The sequence below is a fragment of the Trachurus japonicus genome, chromosome 4, assembly GCF_045865225.1.
Source record: "Trachurus japonicus isolate A0001 chromosome 4, Traja_1.0".
NCBI lineage: Eukaryota > Metazoa > Chordata > Actinopteri > Carangiformes > Carangidae > Trachurus > Trachurus japonicus.
Genome location: NC_140910.1, coordinates 15,686,161 through 15,701,270, shown reverse-complemented (window position 1 = coordinate 15,701,270; position 15,110 = coordinate 15,686,161). Strand labels below are relative to the sequence as shown.

Sequence of the window (15,110 nt, the reverse complement as noted above, 5' to 3'; positions counted from 1 at the left end):
TAGCACCCAGTGACTAGAAGAGCTAATACATACCATATCAAATTGAAAATACACCGTAGAAGATTAAATTGACCAGCGAGAAAACCCTGAAAGAGTGTATGATCGTGTAATGTATGGAGGCCGGCGTTGGTGACAGCAAAACTGCTGTGAAATTGCATATTTCAAAGACTCATTTATCGATTTCAGCTGTGTGTTTATGTTTTTAGCGAAAGGCAACGTGATCACGAACCTGATTGGCTGTGGAGTAGTGACGCTGGGCGGAGGGGAAAGCTCATTGGTTGCGGCTCTGGTGGGGGGCGGGGCTTCGTGTTGCTACATCACCACCTTTGTCGTTGTCGGGCAGCTGAACTGGAAAGTCCCTGACAGCCAGAAAGGCTCGCTGCGGTTTGCGTTGTCATTTTAAATGAAGGATAAAAAAAAAAATCCTTCGCCTCGCCGCCTCTGCGGATGTGTAATGTCGTAAGGCTTTTTTAAAAGTCGTTGATTCATTTTTATGTTTCAGCCAGACGAGTGCTAGATGCTCCCCCTGCGAGTGCTAGCTCTGTGTTAGCAGCAGGCTAGCTCTTTGTGTGGCTAGCTGCTAGCTGAGGGATGTTTTGTTGTTGTTGTTGAATCGGGCAGCCCTCCCGTCGTCTGGGAGAGGAGATTCATCAGCTGTGTATGGAAAGAAAGCAGCCCCTCCTGGACGGTTTCTCATCCACTGACATTAACCGTGAAAGTGGCCCGTGAAGACCGCTGTTAGGTCAGCGACACCGACGGAAAGGAAGAGAGAGAAAAGAAAGGAAGAGTTTGACCGACGAGGAAGGAGATGGGAAACTGTCTGAAATCTCCGACCTCAGATGATATATCTTTGCTACATGAATCTCAGTCGGACCGGGCCAGCTACGGAGACGGTGCTGACCCCGACCAGGAGCCACCGCCCCCCTATCAGGTAACTTTGGTCGGCTGTGTTGGACCAGTAAGTTACCTTAACATTTAGCAATTATGTTTTTGTTGTTGTTTTTACTCACAAGGTGAGACAAATTCCGTAAATACCTGACGTTTGGATGGTGTTACCCCGTCTATGGCGTGTCTGGCCCAGTAAACCAGTCACAGAAAACTAGTTTTAGATGAACAATGTCAGAACCTAGATCAGCTGTTTGCAGATCCTGGATCACCCTTGGCCAGCGGTCTAGCCGAGTGACCCTGTCTCCTTATGACACTAATCCTCTTTGTTATATCCGATGGTCCTGACTGTGTGTCTACCGTCTCCCTGAAGTCATGTAATGATTCACCCTTCAGTGATATGATAGTAGCACTATGTGATCACTTGCTGTAGTCTTTATTGAAACACATTGAACCATGTAATTTACGTTCCAACTCAGTGGAGATGAACGAAGACACAAAGGCCATTTATTATGGCTTGTAGTTCCCTTTAACAGCATAAACTGCAGTTTGAATGGGGTTGAAACAGACCCCAGTTTTTCATTGAAGAGGGAGTTTTGTAGATTTTGTACACTCTCATACCTTTCTCAGCTGCTTCCTTCCTTCACTGATCTCCTTCAGGGCAGCAACTTTGTTTATTAATGTCCCTATTTCTTGATTTAGATCATCCACAAACAGACCCTGGCACGCTGTAACTGTAAATATGATGTATGGTGTTATGCTCCTCTTGTGTGTATTTATATGTTAAAATGTGACTTGTATGCATTATGTAAGGCCTTGGCAGAGAGTTTGCCTGTTACTGGGTTAAGCTAAGCCTTATTCTGTAGATTTAAGATAAGTGCTTTTAAATGAATGGGAAACTGAGGGCGATGTCAGGTCAGTCCAGCATGACAGCTCTCACAGAGAGCTACGTATGTCTGTGTTTGAAATTTTACATTCGACTTTTAATGTAAACTAGTTCCAGCAAATATATTTGGTAATTCCTGTTTTTCTTCCCCCTCAAACATCTCCCATTAGTTATCTTATAGAAATTAGGTTATGGTAAATCGTGTAACTTGAATTCATGTAACGTGAGAGGCACAGACTCACACAAGGTCAGTTTCTGATAACAGAAAATTCTTATTCATGATAGTTTCCATTTATTATCGGTGGAATTTGCATCAGCGTCAGTAAATATTATATCTGAACAGAGCTAGATGTCCTTGACATGCATTTGTGTCCAGATTTTTATGAGTTGTTTTTGTCATGTCTGGCAAACAGCAATTAGGTAAGCAGCCAGCTCTGGTCTCATAGAGAAGCGATGGTGTAATAAACGACACAAACATGACTAAGTTTCTTTGTAGCTCTGACTAAGCTCTCAGCTGAGCTGGGAAAGTTTGTGTACAGTTTGTTCAGACTGACACAGTACCACATGAGGGTTAACTAACTACTTTAAACCTACTGATAAAGGGCTCTTTAAGATCTGCCAGGGTATTTCCTCCCTGTCGACCACAGTAATCAGCACCTTCACCATCTAAAACCCCGTGTGAGAACAGAGCACACATTTCTTCTGAGCTGTCAGAAGGTCTGTTTGTGTTAGAAGAAGGACCAATGGCTTCACTATACTCGACTACTACTTGGAATTGAGTTTGCTTTTCATGGAGGCTATCGAGCACAGCCCTGGGTTCAAATGCCAGTATAGCTGCACAGTGCAAATCTGTCCTTCATACCAAAGGGTCATAGCAAAAAGAATGATGCCGGAAATCATAACAGTGAAATCCAAAACAAAAACAATATGACCTCTGGCGTGGTTAAGTTACAGAAAACAAATACAGAAAACAGGTGGTGATGTAGTATGGTATTGTTTTCACAGCCAAAAAAACAGATGTGACAGGATGGAAACATTAATTTTGTCTAGCTGTCTGGCAACAAAAGAGAATGAATGGGGATTTTCATTACACATGTCCCAGGCATTCACTCTATCTGAAAAGTAACCATCACAGTTCAGTGCTGAGATGCATTGAAGCTTTGCATACCAGTAGACACAGTATGAAGAAAAATCTTAAAGAGAGATAGAGCCTTTTCCTCCTCTTTTTATTTGTCACCTATCTGCAGACCCAGGAGCCTCCAGGAAGTTGATTCAAACTACTTCTTTACACGTTTCCTGGATTGACTGCTCTTTGTGTCACAGTCTTTCCTGTAAATTAGACAGCAGATAATCTGGCAACCTGTACGCCAAGCCCAAACCACATCACTGACTGACTAACTGAACTGTAAGAGACAGTTGTGAATTGAGCCTTACGCAAGATACTTCCATTGAATCCCTCGTTCTCTAGATTACTTTTGAGAGCATGGCAATTTGTTCTGATTTGACACCTAAAGATAGAGATGTAAGTTTTTTTTTTTGTATCTGCTATCCAAGTCATAGAGTTATAAAATGTGTATCCAACATGCACATAAAGCAGTTGATCTGTGTGCTTAGACACCCACCCTGAGGCCAAACAATTGCTGTTTCCTGGGAATCGACAGTCAGCAGTGAATCAGAGGGTGAATTCCAGCAATTGGAAATGGGAGGATGCTGTTGAATAATTGGTTAAAAGAGGCTGCAGACTGGCATATGTGGCATTAAGTCATATGTGGACATCATTTACACAAAGTAGTTTAGACAGCAGTAATTTAAATGTTGATTTTATTCTCAAACAGGGCTTTTAGTAAAGTATTCATGTTTGTTGAAAAATGATCACTGACAGATCATTGTCCATTGGCTCAGCCCTGTCCCCAATCCACACATGTGCACACAGTTCAAAGCTCATAGAAGAAGAAGAAGAAGAAGAAATATATATACAGTACAAGATAAAAACCAGCATTATATGCCAAATGAAGAAAATTATGTTAATTTATATTTGATCCAGACCACAGGGATCATGCCACAGACTGTCAGGTTAGACCGCAAAGACATGGATTCACTAGTTCATAAACAGTTAAATAAAAGTGCAACATGCAAAGCAATAAAAAGAACCACTGCAGACTAGAGGCAGATTGATAACACTGAAACGTATATAAAGAGACAAAGAATTATTATTGCAGACATGTTTCTCAGCTAACAGCACAGTCAACACATCTAGAGAGGGTGAAAAGGTGGACCAGAACCACAACACCACTCACTAACTGGTTTGGACCTCTATCTTTCAGTGCCCCTAATGGTCTGCTTTAGTGACTATGGCCTGATGCCTTTTTTTTTCAATAGCTAAACTGACTCCCAACTTGCGAGAATCCCACAGCTTCCCAGGAATTGTCAACCTTCGGTGCTGAATCATCACTTAGAGGCCAGAGCACTGGAGAACCGGAAAGCAGCTGGTGAAACGAGTGCTGAGTCATGGCTGTGTGGGGGCAGGCTATATGCGAGATAAGGAAACATGTGTTTGTGTTTGAGAGGGTGGGTGTGTGTGTGCGGGCATGTGTGTATTTGTCCATGTGTATTTTACCCATAGATATGACTTGTAATGCTGCCTCTGAAACCACAAAGAAAGGAGCAGCACCAGATTCGCAGTGGTTGAAGTTCAGCTTCATGTGTGCTCAGGTTGTCCATCATTTTCACTGTCACTGTTACTTTTGTGTCACCATGAGGGCTTGAGGGTAAAAAATGATCTAAAACACAACAAAGAAGTCGCTGCTGCTGCTCTGGTCAAAGACACGGTCAGATCTCCTTGCAGACGGCTTATCAGCCCAGAGGGGGTACATAGACAATCCATTGAGGGGCACAGATTCTGTCCACCATCTGCAGTGCTGTCAAGATGAGAGGTCTTGCAGTCAGCAGTTTGCTTTGTGCTCAGCCAGCTCGGCCAGAGGAAGTGGAGAAAGTAAGTATACTTTAGGTGGTTTTCTAATTAGCTGTCAAATGTGGAGCGGAGATGAGGAAAAGAGAGGGATGAAAGGGAGAAGAGGAGATGTTCAACTAAACAATGGTTTTCTGCATAGCTGTGGCTACAGTTTCAGTAGGATGTGGGTTGTTTTCCGTTACGAGAAATGTTCCTTTGTAACAGAATCCATAAAATGAAATGGTAAAATGCCAGTCGGACAACTTGAAGTAGCCAAATGGCAAATGGCCACTCTTGTAGCTGCTGGGAAAGCAGGATAAGAGTGTGACCTACTTCTCTCGGTGTGTCTGGTGACCAACATGTACGTGGAGATTCTCAGTCATCCAGGTCATTGTAGTTGTTAAGTGCTGAAGTTGAAGGCAGCTGGACTTTTTGTTAGATCAAAAGAAGTCCAGCTGCCTTCAACTTCACCCAACGACTGTGATGACCAAACAAAGTGCTTCTGACGTCACCACAGGTATGATGGAGTCTCTTAAAGCAGATATGATGGCGTAAGGCTTTGATATGCTGCATTTAAGTGCCTTTTGACACAGATTACTCAAAGTGTGGTCTAGGATGTCCCAATTAATCGGCTGATCAGAATATAGGACTGGTTGATCAGATTAATGCTTCTAGTCACCATCACCTTAAAACAAATACTCTGCTGTCTGCTGGGAGAAGTGCTGTGTATTGTAGGCCCACCTTGTGTCATACACAAGCACATAACTAAATGAAACAACATGTCGCCCACGTGAAACTTTGAGTGTGATATAATGTACACCGTCAGCAACGCAGTCCAAAAATGATCAGTATTTGCTGTAGATTGGCTGATTTGACCCATAGGTGATCGGTATCAGCATCCTCAGCCTTGCCCTAATATGGGAAACGGACTCATTGTGGGAGGGCTTGGCAGTGGTGCTCACAAACAGGCCATTGTACTGCAGGTCAGTGACATAGTTTGTGGGCTTTGGCTGACATGCAGCCTCACAGAGATTGTTATTCCTAAGTGCTAACCACAAGTCCCAGATCTCAAATTCATACCGTTCAGTTCTCTAGCTGGTGGCTGCTGTTCCCACCTTGTATGAGCAGGTTGGTTTTGTCATGTCACAGTGACATATCTAAGTGTGTAAGGTTGTTAAATTTGTCTGTAATATGGAACAACAGACCGCCACAACTTCCTAGACACTTGATTTTATAGTGGCTGATGTTGCTGGAGCATTATCAGCTCATGGCTGCTTTTTGGACTTGCTAAACATTTTCCATTTTCCACCAAGACATGTTTATGTGCATCATCCATAGCTCCCTTGTGACTCAGGGAAGGCTTTGTGTGAGGTGCGTCATGTGCCAATGTAAATACCATAATTAATTAAAATCACACACACAATGGCCCAACTTGACTCTGTTTAAACCATATGACTCTCCTGTTATCACATCAACAAACACATCCTGTGATGCGAATGCGCATCCTTCTCCTCCCCCCATTGTATTCTGCGTAGCCTGTGTGCGTGCTTGCCTGTATTATGTGCAGGTGTCTGTAGGGTTTGTTCAAAGATTTTGTTACTCTTCAGTCCCTTGACAGACAGTTTAGATTTCAGAGCTTGTAATTGCTTCATGCTCCTCCTAGTGTTGCTTCCCCTAAATAGTAAAATGGTCAGTATAGTAAGCTGTACTTGTTAATTTCAATAATGATAAATAAAGATTATGGAAATTGTGAACAATTATGAAACCTTCACATCCCACCACAGATTGGAAATCCTCACATCAGGCAATTTGTCAGTCTGAATATTCAGTAATAATGTCTGTTGTCATTTTCCAGCTCATTGCTGTTCTCCAGCGAGTTGAAAATCTTGCCACATTAATCTCGAGTGGTCAGGTAGGATATGGCTCCTTTCCAAATGACAACACCTATGTCATCTTTTTGGTTGCCTGTCATTGACATCTCATTTGCCCTATGTGTATGGGTCTGTCTTGTCGTAGTTTTAAGTCACATACACTTTTTACACCTTGGTTGTTTTCAATTCTGTACTTTAACGACAGGAAGTATTTAAGCATCCAATGTTCGGATTCAAAGTTCTCTGAGAAAAAAGCCAGGAAAATGTCAGGCAGCTCATTTCTCAGCTGCTGGAGACCTTCTATTTGTGTCCGCTGAAGTGATCACTGATTTGTTTTTTTTTTATTTATGCTTAATTCGTTTACTGATGCCAATCCCTGTAAAACCTGTAGAACAACTGGTCCACATGTAAGCAGTCGCAGTTTTCAGCTATGTCAGAGGTGAATCACAGTGTCTGAACTTATGTTCTTTTGGGCATTTTTGCCTTAGAGAGAGAGAGAGAGAGAGAATGACATGTGGGCCAAGGGTCTCACTGGAACACAGGGTAAGACCTACCACCAAAAAGGTACCTGGTGTCCGTTCTGTTTTGAGAACAATGCACAATGAAGAAATCCAAACTGGGAGAAGCTTATGGTAACAATAACTCCCATGAACCAACACTAGTACTTTCATGACGTCATCTTTTATTATAGCTTTGAGTGAGAGACCCTGAGCGTTACAAGTACATACTGTGCGTTTAAAGCAGGATTATACAACAGTTAGTTCCGACCGGTCCCAACCGAGCAATTTGATTGGACAAGAGACGTTCCATGAGTGCTGATATACAGTATAACAGCACTGCGACTTTTTACAGACATTATCACTCCGCTGTTCAGCTGGACAGGAGCTACCGTAAGTCAGAGCCACGCTCCCCATACAGGAGCTGCCCCATCTGTCTGCTGCTGCTACAGTTATAAACCTGAACATTAAAACCCGGACCTGACCTGGTCAGTCTAATTGGTGATAAATCTCTAACGTTACTAAACCCGGCTGGGAAAAAATCGCCGCGGGGGCAACTACGTTTTGACGGTGATGTGTTTTGATATTAGCGTTAGCTGTTGTTAGCCACGTAGCTCAGCTACTAGCTTCAACTGTGTTTATATTGATTACATAGCAGATAAACAAATGTAATACGGTATCGATAACGTCTCTGTGTCTTCACGCTGGTCCTGTTGCTCCGGTGCTAATCAGACACGGGCTCCGAACCAGAACCAGTCTGGAAGCAGCTCGGTGGAAAAGCTTGTAGCTAGTAGCAAGCTAGTATGAAATGTTTATGTGTTGCCTGGCAACAGCCTTGTCTCCCTTCCAGTTGCGGAACTATTTCTGTTGGCGGAGCCAAATAAATGATTAAATAAACAAACAAATCATAATCTCTTGTAGTTTATTACTGTTCTAAAATGCGCTCGTAGCACTGTTGTATAAAAGCAATATCACACTCGAGGTCGTGCTGTTGTACTGTATATCAGCACGGTGGGATTATCTGCGGCACTCGGCCTGCGGCCTCGTGCCTACGACCGAATCACAGCCGTGCTGATATACAGTACAACAGCACTCCCTCTCGTGTGATATTGCTTAAATAATGCTGCTGAACTCGTCGGTGCCAAAAAGCTCTACCCTGCCTGGATAATTGAATTGTTAAAGCGTAAGTAAGTGATCCGGTCGTTTTGGCTAACTTCTTGTCAGCCGATGAAGTTAGCAGCCCCCGCCCTCGTCATGGATCTATCGGTCCACGTCCCTACGTCACCACATTCACGCGCATCCCTTGGCTGCACACAAAGCCCTTCATGCCGTTCTCTCTCCTCATTGGATAAAGGTTGTAGGATACAAGGAAGTATACAAGAAGTTTTCTCCTCGGCTTAGGCTACACCAGAGCAGAGTGACTGACAGACCCGTGTTTCGGACCAAACACTCTATATAAGTGATTGCTGTTGGAAGATATACAGTAACTATTTAAGACTTATATTAACACAAACATTCCGCTTACTTCTGCTTTAATGTTACAAGTAAAAAAAAAAAGGGCTAGTGTGGATCAAACCCATTTTCCCCTCCTTTTCAAGGCCACATTTATAAGCACACCAGAAGCAGCTCCTGCAAGTTTTATTGAGTGTAACGTTTCGGGCACCTGCCCTTCCCGAAACGTTACACTCAATAAAACTTGCAGGAGCTACTTCTGGTGTGCGGACTTCCTCTTTCATCTCATACTTACCCTCTGGTCCAGCACCCAGTTTTACACTGTTTTGGGACGTGCGTGCTATTTGTACCCACACTTATAAGCATGAATAGCACACATCCAGTTATGGGGAGGATCTCAGTTGTTATTGAACTTGTGGGCAGAGAGTGCCTCTATCTTACATTTTGCACTCTCTTCTGAATTTCTTTCAATTAGTGATGGATGATGGAAGACGGAGGGTAAATGCCTCCCCACCCTATCTTTCTTTCACTTAGTCTGTGTGTGTCTGCCCTTATCCATGGCCATAATCTTCACCTCCCTTCCTGCTCACCATTAGCAGCCCTGGGGCCTCATTTATCATTGTGGATACACGCTTTTTTACACGCTCTTTCCCCCATTTTGTGCGTACGCACTTTTCTCCGCCTAATTTGGGATCTATCAAACCAAAACTTGTCGGGAGTAAGAGCAAAAATTTACGACCAGTCCGACCATGGCGTACCGGCATTTACACGCTTTTTGAAGAACAAGAGGAATTGGCGACACCGCTGCAGAGTCAGAGAACTGCAGTATGCGAGGGAGAGAGGAGCGCGGACACTGTTTGAAGTAGCAAGTGGTGGTGATGATGACCCCCCCCCCCCCCACCACCGCACACGTGTTGACGTCGGCACTTTACATGAAAAGCACAGCGACTCAGATTTTTCCCCTGTGCATTTACACTAGTTTGCTCCTAAATACTGGCTTTATAAAACGAATTTCGTTTTCTTTTGATATCATATTGATATTTTTCCCTTGCATGTAGGCTACACCTCTTCCACAACCCGTCTGTCCAGTCTGGAAAATAATTTCTGCGACGTGCGTGTGTTACGTAGCCAGACTGGACACACACAAGCAAGCAGCAAGCCCAATAATGTCGGAGCAAATCAAAGCAAATGAGAAAACATGATCGATATTTTTTGTGTGAATAATATTTATTGTATTTAACAAAACTGGGTGCTGCCCAACATCATTTTAGGAAAAGTCACAGACTGGTGGACTTCAATGTTTTTTTGTTTTTTTTATATATAGCTATGCACAAATGAAAATCAAAGTCGTCCAGTGAACGGAAGTTGGGGGTTAGTGGAAAGGGGTGCAAAGTACTGACTGGCAGTGGAAACCCTGCTTTAAATTATTATGACATAATCTAAAATAAGGGGCAGAATAAATATGATTCTTCTTCTTTCTGTTCTGTTTCATTTAGATTTGGGAGTTTTTTGTATTTATTGAAGCCTTTCAATGCAAGATGATGTTTCTGACTGATATTGCCGTGTTACCGTGTATCTCGCTTTCAGAGAAATTCCGCTTCTTTCTCCGCTCTCCGTCCGTCTGTTGTCTTCACCGTCTTCCACTGACGTCATTCCACACGTTTCCAGAGTGCACATGGCTACTTAATATGCACGTAACTGATTTGCATTGACCACATATGGCTGCGTGGGGCCGTTTAGGGGGCTGGGTATGAGGCGTGTTCTCATCCACGCTTTTCTCAGGTCCGGTGTGATCTATCAAGGGAAATACCGTGCAGCCGTGTGTACGCGGAGTTTGATAGATCTGAAAAGAGTGTATATTTTTTGGTCTTACGCACATTTTGCCTTTCCGTCGTACTGAAAATTTAAGAGGACTTTTACACGCTCTTTGATAAATGAGGCCCCTGGCCTGGCAGGCAGACAGTTTCTGCTGCTGCGTGCCTGCATGTTTGGAAGAGGAAATCAAGGTCTGTATTTTTGCTCAGTTAGCCACCGCCCTGCACCCCCTCCACCCCCCCTCTCTTTGCCACTCTTTCACCTTCTTCTTCTCACTCTGCCTAACTCTCCATCTCTCTGTTGTCCCTGTGGTTAGTCTGAGGTCACCTAGTGACCACTTGTCACAGCCCAGCTGACACACCATCTATGAAAGAAGGGAGAGGCATGATGACAACAATAACACTGCTGACCGCGGCACACTTGACCATCCTAACACACTCACACACAAGAGTACAGCTGCTGCCCTATGGAGTAAGAGAGCTTCCAAAAAGATGTGTCCATGATTCTAACCATTCGTACTCGTAATGATAAACATTTGTATGTAAATAAAAAAGTTGTACCCAAAATTCTGCTGTCATACACATGAGTCTGAGAAATTGTTCGGGTTAGGATTGTTTTTATGTGAGTATGAATCTAAAAGCTGTGAGTGCAAAGTCTTGTGAATACAACTCTAATTTCTACGACTACGAAGTCTTCACTGTGAACACGAATTCAAGTTTGTGGGTACGAGTAGAAAAAGTGTTGAAATGACGTCACAGCAGGTCACAGGCAGGTCACAGGGGAAAGTAATCGAACCCCGAGTGATGCGCCGAAGCCGAGGATGGCTGACAACAGCAGTGCACCGATGGACACCGCGGGTAACTCAGGGGAAGCAGCATCACAGGTAAAGTAAATAACACATCCAACATTCATTTATTTTTATTTAGTTATTTATTTCATGAAATTGTACTGTTTTAAATCATATACAGTTTATGGACGTGAAGACTGCTACTGCTTTAGCTTACAAGCTAACGACATGCCCGGTGATGCAGTTAGTGCTTGCATTAGCTACTAGCATTAGAAGTTGGTTTAAGTTAGCTAATTAGCGCTGATGAAAACAAAAACAAAACTAATTTGAGATATAACGTGTATATTTGTGTAGTCTTATCTGTCATAAACAAGAGATAAGGCGTTACGGTGCGCGTTTGTGTCGCGGTGCTAGACGGTCTGAGGCTCCATTCTCCACGTAATTAGTCGTTTATTTAACCAGCACTATTACTCTGAAGCTGTTTAATCAAGGTAAAAAAAAAAAGAACCATAAGGAAATTATCCTGCATAGTTCCTCTGTAGCCTCTTTGATCAGAGCTGCGCCCCCAGTAGCGGGCGCACCGCTGCTGGGGGCCCTATAAGAGTTATTATTATTTGCCTGCAGTCATTTGCTTGAGATTAGGTGCACAAGTGTGGTTTGCATGGGTCCAGACTGTAGTAATAATAATCATAATTAATAATATAATAATTGATTTTTGTTGTATGAACTTGCATGCTAATGATTGGCATATATATTATTTTGCTAAAATACAAAATTATTTTGAATGTCTGTCCAGCCTATGTGGAATTGATAGATTACTGTATGTTGGTAAATGACTATGTTAACAGTGGCATTTAATACATCAAACTTGTTGTTTACAGGGACCAGTAGCTGCTCGGTTATTGGAACGCCTGAAATCAAGGATGACAGATGTGTTGAATCAACCACACTTGAATTTGGACTATTTACAATACATTGTAAATCAAGAAGCATTCATTGTGACGGCTGCATCTAGTACTTTAAACATCCCAGCTGAAATTGTGGAGTGTCTTTTATCCCTGCAAAATAAGATCCACGCAGCTGTTTCCCAAGAGAGTCCCTGTGCTTTCATTAGAGCTGGAGAACGAGGCCGACCAAAGTTTGTTTTTTCTGAGGAGCTTCTGTCCCGGCTCATCGACGTCCCCTTACCAGTGTCTTGCATTGCAAATCTGTTGGGTGTCAGCCAAAGCACAATCTTCAGGCGTATGCGTGAACTTGGCTTGTCCACGCGGTCTACATACAGCAGCCTAACTGACAGTGAATTGGATAATGCTGTCCAGTCCATCAAAAGGCGGATCCCAAATGCGGGATATCGAATGGTAAAAGGCTATCTGCAAGCTGATGGGCATAGGGTCCAGTGGGATCGGATCAAAGAGTCCATGCACAGAGTTGATGCTCCAGGAGTTTTGGAGAGAATGACACGGTTGGGGTGCATAGTGAGAAGGAAATACTTTGTGCAGGGGCCTTTGTCATTAGTCCATGTGGACACCAATCATAAGCTCATACGGTACGACCTATTTAAGATTTATTCACATTTTTATTTATTGGGGGGAGTGACTGCTCATTGTAATTTCATATTTTGTTTTGAAGGTACAACATCGTCATATTTGGTGCGATAGATGGGTACTCAAGAAAGGTTTGTCACCTTTTTTTTTTTTTTTTTTAACAGTGCTTTATTATCTCTGTACATGTCATAAACTACATCATGGTTCATACAATGAATTTGATCATATTTTACTCCATCACTTTAAGTAGATGGACCCAACTGGCAATCTTAGGGAGCAATACTGACTGGCCAATCATATGGAGAAAAAATATGATGGGAGGAGGGAGGGGAGGAGAAGAAGATAATGAGAAGAAAGGGAGGAGTTTAAAGAGAGGTCAAGAGTAGCAGGATGGGAGGAGACCAAGGCAGAGGTACAGGAGGAGAAGAGCAGGGAATAAACATTTTAAATGAAGATTACTGATGTTATGTGTTGTAGGCCTTAATATTTTGCCTCTGCAGTTTCAAACACTGTCTTTCTACACAGATTTTCTATCTGGAACCTGCAACAAATAACCGCTCAAACACTGCTCATTCATTTTTTCTGAAGGCAGTGGAAAACTATGGCTGGCCTTCCAGGTAAACAATGATATGAACTTGGGCTATTGTTTCATTGTCCTAATTACTCATTTCAGTAATTTTTGATGGAATATTTTGTTGTGATGAATATGGCTGAACATTTCTTCCATGTATTTTCAAGGGTCAGGGGCGATGAAGGTGTTGAAAATGTCTCAATTGCTGAAACCATGTTCACTGTTAAAGGCGCTGGAAGAGGGAGCTTCATAGCTGGGCGCAGCGTACATAATCAAAGGTTACAATAAACAATTCAAATAATTTATATCAATTTTAAGATGTAAAATGGGAAATTATTGTTGTAAAGTATTTTCAGTCAGACAATATCAATTATTACTTTTCAGCTGAATAATTCCTGTTTCTGATCTAGAATAGAGCGCCTGTGGCGAGATGTCTGGACCGGCGTGACACACCTTTACTATGAAGTTCTTCACAGTCTCGAGGAAGATGGCCTGTTGCATTTGGCAGATGTTGTTCATCTGTTTTGTGTACACTATGTCTTCCTTCCACGTCTGGCAGAGGCCCTTCACACCTTCACAGAAGGCTGGGACAACCATCCTTTACGGTCTGAAGGTGGACTCTCCCCAAACCAGCTCTGGGTTTTGGGCCACATGAAGAACCCTTGTGACCCGTATGAAGATTTGCAGGTTTGTTGAAGCTCAAACTCGAGGTGCTGTTTACAAAGGTGAAGTGCAGTTGACAGGTTTTGAACCTGAATATGTGGAGGTTAGGTAGCCTATACAATTGATTTTTTTATTGTTATTTGAATTGGGTCAATATCTTCAACAGTGTGGAAGGAGTATGAGGTTAAAATTCAGGAGCAAGTTCTTTAAAAAAAATAATTACAAGTAAGTGTGTGTGTGATACTTCATTGATGTGATCACACAAATAAAGCAAGTAAGCAAAGCAAGATTTATAATACAGTAGATGTACTCAATGTTCTGATTGAACATTAAACACATTTTATTCTCTGGTTTAATGTTTTCTGTTGTCACTGCACTGTGCCTGTGTATGTCAGTGTGTGCTTTGGTATATTGTTAAAATATTTCTCAATCATTAGCCTTATAACTTTATTGCCTATCATATTTTAACTAAATTATGATATCTACCTAGTTCCCCTAACACTGCAGATTCATTATGACTCAGGCAGTTATTCTATCAGGCTATAATGCTATTTCATTCAAAATAACATTAAAACGTTTTGTTTTTTTTCCAGAACACAGAGCTATTTGGAACAGACTGGGAGATGTTTGATGCTGTACAGGAGGAGCCATATGGAGTTCAGGTTCAGGAAATTGAGTGCCCTCTGACTCCAGATATTATGGAAACTGTACGGTCCATGATAAATCCCTTGGCCTCATCAGAATCATTTGGCAGAGACATTTACATAACAATGGTTCAGTGTATTGAAAGTCTAATGGAAACATGAGAAATGCCTGACACGACCTTGCAAAGATGTGATTGTATAGAGGTGAACAGTCAGTGCACTTGTTTAAAAAAAAAGGCATGCCTGACACCTGTTCAATTTAACATGAGACAGGAGTCCCAAATATTTTTATTGAAAACTTTCCCATGAAATCTCCACAAGAGTCATCAGAATTAAATTTGTGACTTTTCCAACTTGACCCAAAAACAAAAAAATGACTGGGTATTCTGAAGAGTACATGGAGGTAAAAACCAACTTTGGAGTCAACCATCAACCAATACAAAAGCAATGGTTCTGTAACAGTAACAAAAAAGATAACTGAAACATTAAGCTGTCACATCAAATGATAAAATAAAATAATAAAACATATGAGCTGACCTGTTGCA

At 42.3% G+C, this 15,110-nt stretch overlaps 2 protein-coding genes across 2 annotated transcripts in view; both read left to right on the top strand.

Annotated features, from left to right (window-relative positions):
* The first annotated feature begins 346 nt into the window (after nt 1–346).
* Nucleotides 347–15,110, top strand: part of rnf11b (ring finger protein 11b) — a 28,591-nt gene continuing 13,827 nt past the window's right edge. Inside the window, exon 1 of the mRNA XM_085774278.1 lies at nt 347–931. Coding sequence (XP_085630404.1) covers nt 809–931 — 123 coding nt within the window. The 5' untranslated portion in view covers nt 347–808. The remainder of the gene's footprint in view (nt 932–15,110) is intronic.
* LOC146988685 (uncharacterized) lies at nt 12,388–13,954 on the top strand. Its single transcript, XM_085775280.1, has 5 exons — nt 12,388–12,689; nt 12,773–12,818; nt 13,213–13,304; nt 13,426–13,536; nt 13,669–13,954. Exons 1-5 carry the CDS (start codon nt 12,388–12,390, stop codon nt 13,952–13,954), a joined length of 837 nt encoding a protein of 278 aa, XP_085631406.1.

What these genes read in the sequence shown, in the direction of transcription:
- LOC146988685 (XM_085775280.1), top strand. Translation starts at nt 12,388, where the DNA reads ATGCGTGAACTTGGCTTGTCCACGCGGTCTACATACAGCAGCCTAACT. An exon ending in AACTATGGCTGGCCTTCCAG is followed by an intron (nt 13,305 to 13,425) that starts GTAAACAATGAT and finishes TGTATTTTCAAG; the next exon opens with GGTCAGGGGCGATGAAGGTG. An exon ending in CGCAGCGTACATAATCAAAG is followed by an intron (nt 13,537 to 13,668) that starts GTTACAATAAAC and finishes TTTCTGATCTAG; the next exon opens with AATAGAGCGCCTGTGGCGAG.